Consider the following 17,926-nt stretch of genomic DNA (forward strand, 5'->3'; position numbering starts at 1 on the left):
TTTTATGTCCTTCTCAGATTGGCAATACGGTTTTAATTTCCCTTGATCCACAGAGGAGCATAAGACCTACCACTTACATTTGATTACTAGCCTTGGATTTGAAGCATCTTATTGTTGTCTGTTGTGTGTCTGTGTTGAGTAAGATGTGTATGAAAACAGGTAGACTTTGTTGTCCTCTAGGGCCAGGATTGCAGCCGTATGTCTCTGTCTGTCTCTCTCCCTTCCTACAGGTGTTAGACTTCAGTGCAGCTTTTGACATTATTGATTATGGTCTACTGCTGGAAAAACGTATTCCTTATGGCTTTACACCCCTTGCTATAATGTGGATAAAGAGTTACTTGTCTAACAGAACACCGAGGGTGTTCTTTAATGGAAGCCTATCAAATATAATTCAGTTAGAATCAGGAATTCCCCAGGGTAGATGTTTAGGCCCCTTGCTTTTTATATATTTTTTTATTAATGACATTCACTTTGAGTAAAGCCAGAGTTTCTATGCATACGGATGACTCAACAGTATACACGTCAGCTACTATAGCGACTGAAATGACTGCAACACTCAACAAAGAGCTGCAGTTCGTTTCGGAGTGGATGGCAAGGAATAAGTTATCCCTAAATATTTCTAAAACTAAAAGTATTGTTTTAGGAACAAAACACTCACTAAACCTCAACTAAATCTTGTAATAAATAATAAATAACTGTCATGGTCAAAACATATTGATGCAGTAGTAGCTAAAATGGGAAGAAGTCTGTCTTTAATAAACCGATGCGCTGCCTTAACAAAACTATCAATAAGGCAGGTCCTGCAGGCCCTAGTTTTGTCGCACCTTGACTACTGTTCAGTCGTGTGGTCAGGTGCCACAAAAAAGGACTTATTACAATAAAGGAATATTCCAATTGACTCAGAACAGGGCAGCACGTCTGGCCCTTGAATGTACATGGAGAGCTAACATTAATATTATGCATGTCAATCTTCTGGCAGAAAGTGGAGGAGAGATTGACTTCATTACTACTTTTATTCAATGCACCGAGCTGTCTGTCTAAACTACTGGCACACAGCTCGGACACCCATTGGGACAGCGGGGACTGTGAAGCAACACAAACATTGGCACAGACACATGCATGCATACGCACACACACACACGATAACATACGCACTATACATACACATGGATGTAGTCATGTAGGGGCCTGAGGGCACACTTTGTTGTGAAATCTGTGAATTGTAATGTTTTAAAATTGTATAAATTGCCTTAATTTTGCTGGACTCCAGGAAGAGTAGCTGCTGCCTCTGCAGCAGCTAATGAGGATCTGTAATAAATACAAATACAGGTAGGCTGGCTCCAGGGCAGGACCACTGCAGTGGGGTACGGGCCCAGGCTCTTGCCCCAGGATACACAACCCTGACGGTCAGCTACACCCACGGCAACGTCCACCTCAGCACCAAGATCACCATTGCTGCCTACCCACCACTCAGAGTGAGTCCATGCCCCCCTACCTGTACCTTAAGGCATGGCCTATTCACACACGTTCATTTCATATTGGTCTACTTCAACCTCTTCCCCGGTCAAAGCATAAAAAGAGACTTGAGATTGAAGTTGTTTTGTAAAGCTTGTTTTTAACCCCTGCACCTACACACCCTGATGAGTTGTCCTTTACCTGTGCTCTTTGTTGTGATGATCTCAAATCTGATCAGTGATCTTCAGTCACTACTCTCCCAGCCAACTCTGCCTAGAGCATAAAAGCCAGCCTCTTAATTAGCAGAAGATTGGGACACGCACACACTTGCGCTAAAGCCTGTCGCATGCTTCCCAGTCGAAACAGTTTGCCGAAATATGTTTTTTTGTTCATTTTGGTGTTAGGCAGGGTTGTTTTTTTTTTTTGCTGTTTGCACACCCAACATTTTCTTAAGGGAAGTCTAAGTTCAGTAGCTGATGTAAATTCCAATACAATTTTATTAATCACATGCTTCGTAAACAATAGTTGTGGACTAGCAGTAAAAAAATAAAGATAAATGCTTCCTTATAAAGGCCCTTCCCAACAGTGCAGAGAGAAAGAAAAGAGATAAATAATTGAAAAGTAAAATACGTAATAATAGATACACAATGAGTAACGATAATTTGGCTATATACAAGGGGTACCTGTACCGAGGTGATATGCAGTGTATGAGGTAGTAGAGGTAGATATGTACCTATAACTAGCAATAAAGTGACAGATAGGTAACAGTAGCAGTAGTGTATGTGATGAGTCAAAAAGTTTGTCAAAAAATAGTCCGGGTAGCTATAGCAGTCATTGCTTGGGGGTTGAAGCTGTTCAGAGTCCTATTAGTTCCAAACTTGGCGTATTGGTGCCGTTTGCCATGTAGAGAGAGCAGTCTATGGCTTGAGTCCGACAATTTCTAGGGTCTTCCTCTGACACAGCCTGGTATAGAGGTCCTGGATGGCAGGGAGCTCGGCCCCAGTGATGTAAGCCCCTTCGCCGGTGATTGGTCAACGGTACTACTCATAGTAGGAGTGGGAACTATGGATGGGATTCTTCAATGAAGTGTTTGTCATTCACTTACCGCACCAAACATCTTAGTTAGATGTAAAATTATGCGACTACGACCTCCTCTGCAAAAACACTACAGATTTTGTTTATTTATCATAGATGAATTCTGACTAATTTGAGGAAGTGTATGTTGTTGCTATGGCGTCTCAAGAGGGACAAACAGTAATATTACCGTAATATCTCATTTTTCAAGCGAAGGTCTTTTAAGGGATTATGCGAGGCACAGACGTACGCTTAGCTGCTTGGAGCAAACCGAACCAGTATGCAGGCGCCTTTCAACACCCAGACACACACACACACTTTCACAACACACACACTTTTTTCTCTGCGATCAGGGCAGAAGTGCAAGGATCAGCTAGTGTTCAATTACCTCCTGGGTTTCGTCAGTGTTTTGTGCATTTTAATTATGCCCTCATGCACTCAATACACTGATTTGTTTTCTCTGTTGCTGCTTTGGCTCAAGTACTTTACTGTAATGGAATTGATGTCAACTCGGCCCATAGAATGGACAATTTATGTAAAGCAGAGAGGCATCTCCATTCCCATGCATGGATAATTTTGTCATGCATCCTCTCTTCCATGTTCATCCCATTAACCCAAGTGCATGGTAAGACGGTGCTCTTTGGTACATTACCAGGAAATTGTTATTTTAGGAGGTTAAGATAAGCTTCTAATGAGTGAGCCAGATTTGTCGTTACTCTTACTCTGAGAAGGAATCTGGGAGTTGATGCTCCCTTCAAATATCTACTGTAGCATTTACCTTACCAACTTATTACCACATTGTCTGTCTATCTTCCTGCTTGACCTAGTTTGGCTGTCTGACTTGAACTCATTCATGTGTTATTTACTCATTGAAAAACCTCCTGAAGTTGAACCATTTAGGATAAGCAGTGTCAAACCTGAGAGCTTTAAAAAAACATCTACCAAAAAATAAGCAGTAAATGTTCATCAAATATAATTTTACTCTACAAAATACAGTATGCCACTTCTCCATTCACTAACCTGTACATGCTCTACATGTTGTCATGTGCAGGCTGTGGACCCTGCCTCTGTTGCCTTGGTGACCCTGGGCTCCTCTAAGGACATGCTTTTTGAGGGCGGACCCAAGCCCTGGGTCCTAGATCCCTCCAAGTTCTTCCGGAACCTAAAGGCTGAGGATGAGAACAGTGTTAGCCTGGCTCTGACCGGGCCCACCTCCCGCAGCTACCTCCGACACTGGGTCAGAGCAACCTGTAGAGCCCTGGGAGAACAGGTGAGGGAATGGGCTTTTTCTTGTTTGGCACCTACTGAATATGGCCCTAGGCTTTAAAAAAACGTTCTAGCTCTTTAAGATACACTGTAGATGAAATGCTTTGTTACAAACGGTAATACATCTGTTATGAACAGGTAATAAGCGTGTTATAACTACCTCTCCAGGTATTGGCACTTACTGTGGGAAACCAGCCTAGTTTGACCAATCCCTATCCTGCGGTGGAGCCAGCAGTGGTGATGTTCGTGTGCGCCACTCCCTCTCGCCTCACCTTGGTCCCTGTGTACACAAGTCCCCAACTGGACCTTACCTGCCCTCTGCTGCAGCAGAACAAACAACTGGTGAGAAAAATAAAAGGGCAGTGTTTACACAGCACACATTCAAACACACTTGGCACAGGAGCTGGCTACACAAAAAAGGCGGCTGGCAACAGTAAACATGTCGTCGTCCCTCACGAATGATGCATTAAGTGATCTATGGCAAGACGCATCATTCACCCAAGTGGAGTAAAAATTGGCCCAGTGGTTGCTGAGATATCGTGTGGGTTAGCCAGACTCATATCCCTGAGTCAAATAGATCAAGTGATCTAAACATGTGCCTGTTAGAGCACCACATGAGGTCGATATGAATATTCTTGCATATATTGAGTCTTGACAGTGTTTGCTACATGTGTACCAAATGTGGTTACAATACAAATATTCTTGACTGATTTTATATGCATTTTTGTTCCAGACCACGTAAATGTTTATTGGTCAATAGTGGCCATGTTGTTTTAGGTACTAGTCTGGAAAATGTTGACCTTTGTCCATAGATGCCACACATCAAATGTAGTGCAGATCGGTCATTCGGTGTCAGAAGAGTAGCGGGATTTTCACAAAATTCTAAATGGTGGAAAATCCATCATGGCAACCATATGGGTCCCTGAGGCATAATTTTGTTCCTTGTAAGGAGAGGCTTATGTACCAAATTTCATGACTTAGGTCATGGGCGGCAGGTAGCCTAGTGGTTAGAGCGATGGACTAGTTGCAAGATCAAATCCCCAAGCTGACTAGGTAAAACATCTGTCGTTCTGCGTTAACCCACTGTTCCTAGGCCGTCATTGAAAATAAGAATTTGTTCTTAACTGACTTGCCTAGTTAAATAAAGGTAAAATAAATTAAAATCGAGACTGGGTGAGGGGTGTGAACTCTCAAAGTTTGCTTTTTCAATCTCTTGTAATAGCGCCACCATCTGGCCAATCAGTGTCATTTTGTAAATTCCTGATCTCCATGGCAAGACGCATAATTCACCAACGTTTCTTCAAAATCGGGCCAGTGCTGTTTTGAGCGATCGTGTGTGAGAACGAACATACTAACGGATGGAGACAGATTTCATTGTGGGGGATAACTAAAGAAATAAGATCATGTCAAGTTTGCCATTCTGCCTTTCTTAATTGCACCTGGGGGGGATAAATAAAGTTGTATTGAATTGAATGTCTTCATCCTTGTCAGTTTAATTTAGAAAGAAATAGTGCATTGGAAGAACTGTGTAACATTATTTGTTGCAGGTGCCCGTCTCAAACTACCGCAACCCTGTGCTGGACCTGGCTGCCTTTGACCAGCAAGGCAGGAAGTTTGACAACTTCAGCTCTCTGAGTATCGTCTGGGAGTCGACCAAGGTGTCCCTGGCCAGTATCGAACCCACCATGCCTATGAAGCTGGAATTACTGCAGGACAGCAACAAACAGAAGAAACTTCATGGTATAATTTTGATATTCCTCATGATGGTATCCTTGCTTGATTTTATTTGTATTCTTTGGTCTAATACCAGGTGAAACCAGGTATAATACCAGTTGTTTTTGAAGGCAATTTCAACAGTTTTGTCCAACAGAAATGTCCTCTTGTGTGTCAGGTCGTCAGACGGTCCTTGTCCACCACCAGTCTGGGACTGCTGCTATCACAGTAACAGCTCTGAGTTACCAGGTCCCCCACCTCAAGGCTGCTAAGGTTCTCAGTCCGGTAAGACAGAAACACAACCTTTAGCAGAGAAACATCACACTTATCTTACGTAAGTAGACAAGCCACCATTTTGAGAGCCATTGTGAACATTTGTGGGTTTTTCACTTCCTGTGACTGGCAGGCAGGATGCTGTTGGCTGAATGTGTGGTGGCCTGTGACCACAGAAAATAAACACTTCATCAGCTTAGAGGTTGCTATAGCAACACAAGGCATGAGAGCCGAAAGTCAGATCTTCAAGAAATGTACAGATGTGACCCACCACCTGGATTTGGTCCTATGTAGTAAAATTTGACATTGGATGAAAGTAGAGAGACTGAGCTAGAAGACTGTATATCATACACTGCAGTTGAGGAACAATGGGGAAATAATTCTGCCTGGAAAGTTGATACACTTGTAACCCCACTTTTGAGAAAATGGCCCCTGAATGTTTTTGCTACACATACCAGAGAGCTCTAATTTGTCTACACATATTTAGCAATGTTCACACCCTCTTAAGCCTAAGCCCCACCCATCTATTTTAAGGATTCACAGTGTGAAAGTAGTAGTAAAAATGCATTTGATCTTGTCCTTGGCCTATATCCTAATCGGACTTTGATGCATGTCATGTTCTTCACATTACCGTCTCTGGTAAACACACACTATATCAAATAAAATCTAGATTTATGTGCTACATATACAGAAGGTGTCAACGGTACAGGGAAATTGTTACTTGCATAGTGGAGTCTTTTGTTGAGACATCTAGCTAGCTAAACAATGAACTATAATCTGAAATCTAATGCCGTGTTCAAAAGTACTGGGAAATCGGAAATATCTGACTTCCGACTTCAGTGCGTTCAACTGGGAACTCGGGAAAAAAATAGCTCCAACTGGGGAAACATTTATTTGAATGGTCACTCAACTGGAAATTCCAACTCGAGCCTCTTTCTAGAGCTCCGACTTTCCGACCTGAAGATCACTGAAGTGATGATTTGACCTCGTATTTTTCAGGTTTCCCAGGTATTTTGAACATGGCAATACTACCATGCATGGCTCTGCAGGTAGCAAAAGCTAACCAACTTGGTTCAATGTTAGCTAGCTAGCTAACATTAGGCTTTAACTAGAAATGCAAATGGTTTCAGAGATATACAAATACTATTACTACACAGATCGTACACGTAACATTAGCTAGCGAGCCAGCTAGCTAACAGTACGCATTAACTTGCAATGAAAATGACTTTGATAGAATTAGAAACTTATAATATCTGAAAATGTAGCTAGACTTACCCGTATACATGGATGAACACTTCTCCCTCTCTGTAATGGATGTGAGAGTTGCCCTTAGTTTGAAGATGTAATCCGGAGGCCAGTGTTTTATACAACAGTCTTCTTTCTGTGTTCTCTTTTTGAACTCTCTCCGCATTTGGCAGTCATCATTTGGCTTCCACCGGGCATTACGCTGATTTCAAAACTCGTTCAATTTCTTCCGTGACAACGACACCGTTTCTTCCCAACCATTGTCATCAGAAGACTCTACCATGTCTGGTTCAATTAAAATGTTTTTACCTAAATCAGGGATTTCCTCATTGTCTGATTCATTTTCAGAGTCAGCATGGCACAATCATCCTCTAGAAAGTAGTCCATCGCAACCTTTTCCCACTTTGTCGAGGGCACTATTACCTTCAGTGCAGAAATGTTGAGAGAAGTAGAAAAAATATTTTCAGTTCTTCATGATATCTTTCAAAAAAAGCTGCAGGTAGAAAGGATTATCCTCACATACTGAGCAGCTCATGTTACAGACAGAAGCATGCTACTTGTCCAGCCCATCCATTATCTCAACCAATCATGGCTAGCGGGAAGGTTCCTGTATTTTTCCATGGCTAAACCAACCCTCAATGTAACAATTTCATTGATATTTACAGATACAAGTTTGTTATTAAGGCACATGAAAGTTTACGTGTTCCCGAAGGCATTTCTGCAACAACAACAAAAAACATTTTATAAAAAAAAAAACATGTTCAAATGCCTCTCCTGTGAAGTGGTGACGTGCGACATAGGCCTAGTTTCTTGAAACGGGTCACAAATACTAAAGTACAGCATTTCATTTTGCCATTGACACTAAGACTTCCCCTATGATTCCACTTGACCTTAACCACAGAACTCAACTTTTTAAGAACACCGCCATGTAGGGTAATCTCATCTTGGTGTCATTCTGACAACTGTAACCATGGCACCCAACCTGTTTTATCTCACCCTCTTTCTGGCAGTTTGACCCTCTGACCCCTGTCTCAGCCACTCTGGAACTCCTATTGGTGGAAGATGTAACCGTCAGTCCTGAAGCTGTCACCATATACAACCACCCTGACGTGCGGGTAAGAACAGGAGCCTGTGTGAAATGTTCAGTAGTGTTGCAGATAAAAAAAATGTATGGCATAGAGCTGACAGAATACAATGTGACCCATCCTTCACTGTCGCTGTGAAAGGTAATATCTGCTTCATGTATCCCATTTCTATGGTCCTCCAGTCTTCCCTCACTGGGCACCACTAGCTGCCATGTAACCCCCTCATGCAGTCTCCCTCTGTATCCCTGACTGCTCACAGATCCCAACTAACTGGTAGCACTGGATTATGATGCCTTCAAATTAGAGCTGGGATGATAAACCGGAAAAAAAATGATTGACTCCGACCACTTATTGTGGACATTTTGCTGATATCGTTCATTATAATAAATAACCTATAAGGCCCTACTAGAGAAATGTGAAGTTTGAAATGAAATAAGTTTGCTAATATGGTTGATTGTTGGTTGGACAATTGATAGCTACAACATTGAAAGTAGTAGTAGGAGTTATTTCATTTAAAAAAAACTTTGCTGCACATTAATGTTATAAACTTATCGTTCAATTTATTGTGATATGGATTTTTTTCTATATTGCCCATCTCTACTTGAGATATTACACACAGGTGGCCCACTGGCCTGGCTCATATATTTCACACAGATGGCCCACTCAGCATGGCTGATAAGTTCTGCTGCATGGATTCTCATTATAATTACAAATTATTACTTGTGGCCCATGATGTGAAAAACGTGTACCTTTCAGCTGATATTGTGATGGGCCTTGACTGCTTCTTTGTCATCATGCCCATTGTGGTGTCATGCTTTCATCCATGGCTTCTCCTGTTGTGTATCCTGCAGGCTGACCTAGCCCTGAGGGAGGGCTCTGGGTATTTCTTTGTCAACACCAGTGTTGGAGGGATAGCAGATGTAGTGTACCAGGAGGCCCAGGGATCTGCTGAGGTGAGGAGAATCACAGAACACTCAGAATGACAATGCTGCTGAGCCTACCACTCTCTTTTGAGTGTACTTTTATAGGGTTAGCACACCATGGTTAAATATATGTATGATGATGTGTTCTATACCTGTCTTAGTTCCAACAACTCCCTTGGCCCATTATCATCCTACTTTCTAACAATATTGTAGCTGACGTGATGCTCTGAATGCCGAATTGATGAAACATCCGTGTGCCTTGAGAAAGGTTGTAACATAAAATGAAAACGTCATATAAACCCTTTCATCACTGTGGCCTCTCTATGTGCTCTAGGTGGTTCCAGTCCAGCCGGGGACAGTGCAGGTGATGGTTCATGACCTCTGCCTGGCCTTCCCAGCCCCTGCTACAGCTACGGTCCACATCTCAGACATACTGGAGGTTTATGTCCGAGTGGTTGACAAGGTGAGTGGCCAGCCTCAATACTTTATCCTGCAGGGCAGAGACTCAAAGGCTGTCTATCACTGGTTTTCTGAAACCACACTATGTGAAGTATTCAAGAAATTGATATATACATACAAACAAACAGGATTAAGATGCTGTGAATGTTGGTTGATCCTCTCATGGCAATAAAGCCAACTTGAATTTGAGTGTAGCTGCTTGTATACTTAGTATTAAAAAAAAACTTTTAATGCAAATGATTAATGCAATTGGAGCCCAAAATAGTGCTTGTCGTAATAAAAAAACATGAACTGGTTTCTTGCAGGTGGAGATTGGTAAATCTGTGAAAGCCCATGTCAGGGTTCTGGATGACAACAAGAAGCCCTTTTTGGCCAAATATTTCCGCTTTTTGAATCTGAAACTCAGTGCAGCGTCCGGTATCATCTCTCTGCAGTAAGTTACTGTTACATTAATGAATCATAGAAGTATAAAGTTTTGTTCTTAGAGCAGATATGATTACATGCAGACCATCACATTGCCATTGCCTGTGTCACTGGGAATGGAGAAATGGATGGGAATTACTCCTGCATGCACCTCGGCATGTATATTTTGCCTACGTTTCAGTAAAGTAGACATTGAGTTCACAATTCATGTTGTGTTTTCCCCAGAGCACTTTCAGATCCCTCAGAGAAGGACACGGCAATCTTCCTGGTCAAAGGCTTAGCAATTGGACAGACCAGCGTGTCTGCTATGCTAGTAGACAAAACTGGAAGGAAGATTGCGTCTGCTCCTCAGCAAATAGAGGTAGGAGGGTCTTCATGAGACTCACTGAAACATGTTGTCCAATGATGTTATATTATGTGTGTTGAAAGACACTCATTTTTGTTTTGGTCTTTCTAGGTGTTCCCACCATTCAAACTGATCCCCAGGAAAATGACTCTGATAATCGGAGCCATGATGCAGGTACATTGGATTGTTACATTTTCAGATTATTGTGGGAAGACTCTGGTCTCTGCCCCTGCTGTCCCCCACACTGATAAGACAGGATGTCCTGTTTAAAGAATCTAATTTTGTGAAAATAATTTGAATCAGCATACGCTTTAAAATAGGCCTTTCCAGCTTACCCGTTGTACAACTGCTCATTTGTGGTCTTTGCATTTGTGAAGCTCTCTACATGCTATTTAATTACTGAATATTAAGTCATTGTAAATACACACACCCTGTGAGTAACCTGTTGATTTAATCTCCAAATCTCTAGTGTTGATTATTCTAACAGACTGTGCATGATTTGATTGCCTTGACAAATATAAAGACCCCACATTGACAAGAGTTGAACATGCTGTTAGGATCCTCACTGCTAGTCACGTGAAACTGCTAGTCTACCATATTTATTTATGACACACACAGACACCACCCTTTACTTCGTCTCCATGTTGTAGATCACATCCGAGGGCGGCCCACAGCCCCAGTCCAACATCCTCTTCTCCATGGCCAATGAGGAGATGGCATCTGTTAACGACATAGGTCATGTCAGGGGCATTGCCATTGGCAACGTCACGGTTACAGGACTGGTTCAAGCTGTCGATGCGGAGAGTGGGAAGCTTGTTGTTGTCTCTCAGGTAAAATACCTGTACATCATCGGTACATCATCTCTTTTTCACCAACTGAAAGTGATGTACTTCTTTTCTAATGTTTCCTATGAACAGGATCAAGTAGAGGTTGAAGTTGTGCAATTGAGGGCCATTCGCATCCGGGCCCCTATCACCAGAATGAAGACTGGGACACAGGTAACACGTGATAAATTAACTGTAATCTCAAATGGTCTCTGACAGTGTCCATAGGACATACTTTACTCTAATTGAGATGCGTTACATTGTGAATATCAGGACTTACAGACGTGTGAGCTGCTTTGAGTTGCCTCATCCTGTCCCTTCTCCTAGATGCCTGTGTATGTGATAGGGCTCACCAGCAGTCAGACCCCCTTCTCCTTTGGCAACACCCTGCCTGGCCTCACCTTCCATTGGTTCACCACCAAGAGAGACATCCTGGAACTCCAATCACGACATGCCGAGGTGGGAACCAGTTTTCTTCTTGATGAGTGACAAAGGTTCCATTCAAGGCCACAGGCACTTTAGTTTTCAACTGATTCTATAATAAGCCATAAATAGTGTAGTGGAAAAACCTAGTTTGATTAATTTATAGATGAGTCGGATCTTTTGTTTTGAGCTCCTATGATTCTTTGTATCAGAGTGACTGAATTAGGACAAAATGATGCTCCACATACACCAGAGAAACAACATCTGATATTTCTACTGTCTCATTTCTAACTCTATTTCTGCTTTCATTCACTGATTAAAATGCCTATCTCTTTGTAGGCCTCTTTCCAGCTCCAGTCAGAGCATAACTTTGCTATGAGCGTAACAGGGAAGACTAAAGGAAGGACAGGGCTGAAGGTGGTGCTCAAAGTCACCGACCCAAAGGCTGGACAACTGGAGAGGAAGCTACTAGAGCTCAGTGATGAACTCCAGATCCAGGTACTATACTTATGCAGGCACCTACAGTGCCAGTCAAAAGTTTGGACACACCTACTCATTCAAGGGTTTTTCTTTATTTTTTTAAATGTTCTACATTGTAGAATAATAGTGAAGACATCAAAACTATGGAATCATATAGTAACCAAAAGGTGTTAAACAATACAAAATTCTTCAAAGTTGCAACCATTGATGACAGCTTTGCACACCTTTGGCATTCTCTCAACCAGCTTCACCTGGAATGATTTTCCAACAGTCTTGAAGGACTTCCCACATATGCTTAGCACTTGTTGGCTGCTTTTCCTTCACTCTGTGGTCCAACTCATCCCAAACCATCTCAATTGGTTTGAGATTGGGTGATTGTGGAGTCCATGTCATCTGATGCAGCACTCCATCACTCTCCTCCTTGGTCAAATAGCCCTTACACAGCCTGAAGGTGTGTTGGGTCATTGTCCTGTTGAAAAATAAATGATGATCCCACTAAGTGCAAACCAGATGGGATGGTGAATTGCTGCAGAATGCTGTGGTAGCCATGCTGGTTAAGTTTGACTTGAATTCTAAATAAATCACAGACCGTATCACCAGCAAAGCACCATCACACCCTCCTCCATGCTTCATGGTGGGAGCCACACATGCAGAGATCATCCGTTCACCTACTCTGCGTCTCACAAAGACATTGCGGTAGGAACCAAAAATCTCACATTTGGACTCCAGACCAAAGGACAGATTTCCACAAGGTTAATGTCCATTGCTCGTGTTTCTGGGCCCAAGCTAGTCTCTTCTTATTGGTGTCCTTCAGTAGTGATTTCTTTGCAGAAATTCTACCATGAAGGCCTGATTTCATGCAGTCTCTTCTGAACAGTTGATGTTGAGATGTGTCTGTTACTTAAACTCTGTGAAGCATTTATTTTGGCTGCAATTTCTGAGGCTGGCAACTCTAATAAACTTATCCTCTGCAGCAGTGGTAACTCTGGTTCTTCCTTTCCTGTGGCGGTCCTCATAAGAGCCAGTTTCATCATAGCACTTGATGGTTTTTGCGACTGCACTTGAATAAACTTTCAAAGTTCTTGACATTTTCCACATTGACTAACCTTCATGTCTTAAAATAATGACACTGTCATTTGTCTTAGCTTATTTGACCTGTTCTTGCCATAATATGGACTTGATCTTTTACCAAATATGGCTATCTTATGTATACCACCCCTACCTTGTCACAACACAACTGATTGTCTCAAACGCATTAAGAAGGAAAGACATTCCACAAATGAACTTTTAAGAAGGCACACCCGTCAGGAAGTCCAGGACCCAGTTGCACAGGGTGGGGTCGAGACCCAGGCTTGATGATGAGTTTGGAGGATGCTATGGTGTTAAATTCTGAGCTGTAGTCGATTAACAGCATTCTTACATAGGTATTCCTCTTGTCCAGGTGGGTTAGGGCAGTGTGGTTGTGATTGCGTCGTCTGTGGACCTATTGGGGCGGTAAGCAAATTGGAGTGGGTCTAGGGTGTCAGGTAGGGTGCCAGGTAGGGTGCCAGGTAGGGTGCAGGTGAATATGATCCTTGAATAGTCTCTCAAAGCACTTCATGATGACGGAAGTGAGTGCTACGGGGCGATAGTCATTTAGCTCAGTTGCCTTAGCTTTCTTGGGAACTGGAACAATGGTGGCCCTCTTGAAGCATGTGGGAGCAGCAGACTGGGATAAGGATTGATTGAACATGTCCGTAAACACACCAGCCAGCTGGTCTGCGCATGCTCTGAGGACGCGGCTAGGGATGCGGTCTGGGCCGGCAGCCTTGCGAGGGTTAACACGTTTAAATGCTTTACTCACATTGGCTGCGGTGAAGGAGAGCCCGCAGGTTTTGGTAGCGGGCCGTGTCGTTGCAACTGTATTGTCCTCAAAGCGAGCAAAGAAGTTGCTTAGTTTGTCTGGGAGCAGGACATCGTGGTTTCGCGACCGGCTGGTTTTCTTATTGTAGTCCATGATTGACTGTAGACCCTGCCGCATACCTCTCGTGTCTGAGCCGTTGCGACTGATTGCCTTGTGGAGGGAATAGCTACACTGTTTGTATTCGGTCATGCTTCCGGTTGCCTTGCCCTGATTTAAAAGCAGTGGTTCGCACTTTCAGTTTTGCACGAATGCTGCCATCAATCCATGGTTTCTGGTTGGGGAAGGTTTTAAATAGTTGCTGTGGGTACATCATCACCGATGCACTTGCTAATAAACTCGCTCACCAAATCAGCGTATTCATCAATGTTATTGTCCGACGCTATGCAGAACATATCCCAGTCCACATGATCGAAGCAGTCTTGAAGCTTGGAATCAGATTGGTCGGACCAGCGTTGAACAGACCTGAGCACCGGCGTTTCCTGTTTTAGTTTCTGTCTGTAGGCTGGGAGCAACAAAATGGAGTCGTGGTCAGATTTTCCGAAAGGAGGGCGGGGCAGGGCTTTGTATGCGTCGTGGAATTTAGAGTAATAATGGTCCAGGATGTTTTTCTCCTCAGGTAGCGCATTCGATATGCTGCAAAAATTTTGGGAGTTTTGTTTTCAGATTAACCTTGTTAAAATCCCCAGCTACAATGAATGGAGCCTCAGGATATGTGGTTTCCAGTTTACATAGAGTCCAATGAAGTTCATTCAGGGCCATCGATGTGTCTGCTTGGGGGGGGATGTATACGGCTGTGATTGTTGTTATGATCATACCACGTCTCGTTAATCATAAGGCATACCCCCCGCCCTTTTTCTTACCATGCATTCCAGGTGACTACCTCATGAAGCTCGTTGAGGGAATGCCAATCGTTTGCAAAGCTGTCATCAAGGCAAAGGGTTATTTTGAAGAATCTGAAATATAAAATATATATTTTTGGGTTACTACATGATTCCATATGTGTTATTTCATAGTTTCGATGTCGTCACTATTATTCTACAATGTAGAAAATAGTGAAAATAAAGAAAAACCTTATTAATGAGTAGGTGTTTCCAAACTTTTGACTGGTATTGTATATGCCAGGGGAACTCATATCCCAGGTTCGCTGTTTTTCTTTTCTCCCTTGTAGTTATTTGACTGATGGGTCAGAGATCTCAATCTCCTGGTGTCCTAGGTCTGGATCAGTCCCTTATTAAAGGTTAACAATGAAAATCAGTAGTACGACTGGCCTAGAGGTCTGGATTTGAGAAATTGGTATACTACTACTACTACCATAACACAGTACCTCTCTTGGTGTTCATACCCAGACACAGCACTGCGATTGGTTTTTCTGTGTGGCTGGATCACACTGTCTCAGAAATATATGACACAACTACTCAGTTTATAGTGCTTATTTATGGACCTCCGCTTGTTTTCCTGTTCCCTTCCGCCTAAGAACAAACTGAAAGTGAACAAACACTGCAAGAAAACATGCTGAGAAGTCAGAATGTAAATCAATGATGTTTTGATTGTGGTTGAATACTTAAAGCAGAAGTTTGCTTTTAAACAACCATATCTTTTATGTAAATAGAATGTTAAAGTATTTGGACCCTTTTCTTTGCTATTTCACTAGTTATCTTTTTTTACTGAACCCAACCAGCGATTCACTTCCTCCATTCTCGTTGTGCAGTACGGGGTCCCCGAAAACCCCCAAATACGTTATTTTAGAAATGGATCTCTCTATCGTGATGCAGGTCTTTAGATGTTGTACACATGAAATTGCGTAATTCCACATTTAATCTGTAATGTTACTCCATTTTGTGCAATTCGAGCTGTTTCTCCTAACCAGACTACAGCTCTCTGAAGTCTGCTGCTAGAATGGACGGAGAGGTATCGCTCGGTTCTCAAACAAACTTGAATATAATGCTGCAGTTCGTAATGACACCATTTCATGTGAACGACCTCTAAATACCTTCACTATACTGAGAGCGTTTCAGTTTGTACCAGGATGAATTTGGGTGTTTTTGGAGCCTTTGTTTTTTTTTTTTTTTTTTTCCCATACTGTACAACAAGGAGGTGGAAGTGAATTGCTGGTTGGGGTACGTTTCTCAAAAACAAGTGAAATTGCTATAATAAAAAAAGTTTCTGGGCCCTTCTATAATGTGCCATTTACATCAATAATAGAGATTTGGTTGTAAAAAAAAAAGCTAACTTCTCCTTTTTAAAGTGTAACTTTGTAAAGTGATAAGAAGGCAGATTGGCCTGCGACGTGTCATGTGCATCCACTTCAAACTGCATTAGACTATGTCGTGTCACGAAGACCCAAACATCAAAGGATGGGTAAAAACCTCCAGTTAATTAGGCCGTCAACTCTTCCCTTTGATCAAGGTTTATGACAAGCTGCACATGCTTAATCCAGCTGTGGAGGCTGAGGAGATACTGATGGCTCCCAACTCTGGGCTCATACTCCAGACTAACCGGTAAGGGAATAGGGACCTACAGTTGAAGTCGGAAGTTTACATACCGTAGCCAAATAGATTTAAACTCAGTTTTTCACAATTCCTGACATTTATTCCTAGCTAAAATTCCCTGTCTTATGTCAGTTAGGATCACCACTTTATTTTAAGAATGTGACATGTCAGAATAATAGTAGAGTGACTTATTTCAGCTTTTATTTCTTTCATCACATTCCCAGTGGGTCAGAAGTTTACAATCACTCAATTAGTATTTGGTAGCATTGCATTTAAATTGTTTAACTTGGGTCAAACGTTTTGGGTAGCTTCCCACAATAAGTTGGGTGAATTTTGTCCCATTCCTCCTTACAGAGCTGGTGTAACTGAATAAGGTTTGTCGACCTCCTTGCTCGCACACGCTTTTTCAGTTCTGCCCACAAATGTTCTATAGGATTGAGGTCAGGGCTTTGTGATGGCCACTCCAGTAGCTTGACTTTGTTGTCCTTAAGCGTTTTAGTCAACTTTGGAAGTATGCTTGGGGTCATTGTCCATTTGGAAGACCCATTTGCGACCAAGCTATAACTTCCTGACTGATGTCTTGAGATGTTGCTTCAATATATCCATACAATTGTCTGTCCTCATGATGCCATCTATTTTGTGAAGTGCACCTGTCCCTCCTGCAGCAAAGCACCTCCACAACATGATGCTGCAACCCCTATGCTTCACTTTTGGGATGGTGTTCTTCAGCTAACAAGCCCCCCCCTTTTTCCTCCAAACATAACGATTTTGTTTCATCAAAATGGTCATCAGACCAGAGGACATTTCTCCACAAAGTATGATCTTTGTCCCCATGTGCAGTTGCAAACCATAGTCTGGATTTTTTATGGTGGTTTTGGAGCAGTGGCTTCTTCCTTGCTGAGTGGCCTTTCAGGTTATGTCAATATAGGTCTATACTAATTTTACTGTGGATGTAGATACTTTTGTACCCGTTTCCTCCAGCATCTTCACAAGGTCCTTTGCTGCTGTTCTGGGATTGATTTGCACTTTTCGCACCAAAATACGTTAATTTCTAGGAGACAACACGTCTCCTTCCTGAGCAGTATGATGGCTGCGTGGTCCCATGGTGTTTATACTTGCTTACTATTGTTTGTACATATGAATGTGGTACCTTCAGGCATTTGGAAATTGGTCCCAAGGATGAACCAGACCAGGTCTACAATTGTTTTTCTGGTGTCTTGGCTGATTTCTTTTGATTTTCTCATGATGTCAAGCAAAGAGCCACTGAGTTTGAAGGTAGGCCTTGAAATACATCCACAGGTACACCTCCAATTGACTCAAATGATGTCATTTAGAAGCTTCTGATAGGCTAATTGACCATTCTTTTTTTTAAATTTTCCAAGCTGTTTAAAAGGCACAGTCAACTTGGTGTATGTAAACTTCTGACCCACTGGAGGTGTGATACAGTGAATTATCAGTGAAATAATCTGTCTGTAAGCAATTGTTGGAAAAATTACTAGATGTCCTAAGACTTACTATAGACAAACTATAGTTTGTTAACAAGAA

At 42.3% G+C, this 17,926-nt stretch overlaps 1 protein-coding gene across 1 annotated transcript in view; it reads left to right on the forward strand.

The window, feature by feature from the left end:
- The window catches only part of nup210 (nucleoporin 210), a 57,017-nt gene that overhangs the window by 21,331 nt on the left and 17,760 nt on the right, over positions 1 to 17,926 (forward strand). The window contains exons 14-29 of the mRNA XM_031793946.1: positions 1,330 to 1,475; positions 3,581 to 3,799; positions 3,964 to 4,137; positions 5,343 to 5,535; positions 5,687 to 5,793; positions 8,037 to 8,141; positions 8,963 to 9,064; positions 9,369 to 9,497; positions 9,799 to 9,926; positions 10,142 to 10,277; positions 10,374 to 10,436; positions 10,913 to 11,092; positions 11,180 to 11,260; positions 11,414 to 11,545; positions 11,849 to 12,007; positions 16,299 to 16,390. Of these exons, the coding sequence (XP_031649806.1) occupies positions 1,330 to 1,475; positions 3,581 to 3,799; positions 3,964 to 4,137; positions 5,343 to 5,535; positions 5,687 to 5,793; positions 8,037 to 8,141; positions 8,963 to 9,064; positions 9,369 to 9,497; positions 9,799 to 9,926; positions 10,142 to 10,277; positions 10,374 to 10,436; positions 10,913 to 11,092; positions 11,180 to 11,260; positions 11,414 to 11,545; positions 11,849 to 12,007; positions 16,299 to 16,390 (2,146 nt within the window). The remainder of the gene's footprint in view (positions 1 to 1,329; positions 1,476 to 3,580; positions 3,800 to 3,963; positions 4,138 to 5,342; positions 5,536 to 5,686; positions 5,794 to 8,036; positions 8,142 to 8,962; positions 9,065 to 9,368; positions 9,498 to 9,798; positions 9,927 to 10,141; positions 10,278 to 10,373; positions 10,437 to 10,912; positions 11,093 to 11,179; positions 11,261 to 11,413; positions 11,546 to 11,848; positions 12,008 to 16,298; positions 16,391 to 17,926) is intronic.

This window comes from Oncorhynchus kisutch, linkage group LG17, assembly GCF_002021735.2.
Source record: "Oncorhynchus kisutch isolate 150728-3 linkage group LG17, Okis_V2, whole genome shotgun sequence".
Classification (NCBI taxonomy): Eukaryota; Metazoa; Chordata; class Actinopteri; order Salmoniformes; family Salmonidae; genus Oncorhynchus; species Oncorhynchus kisutch.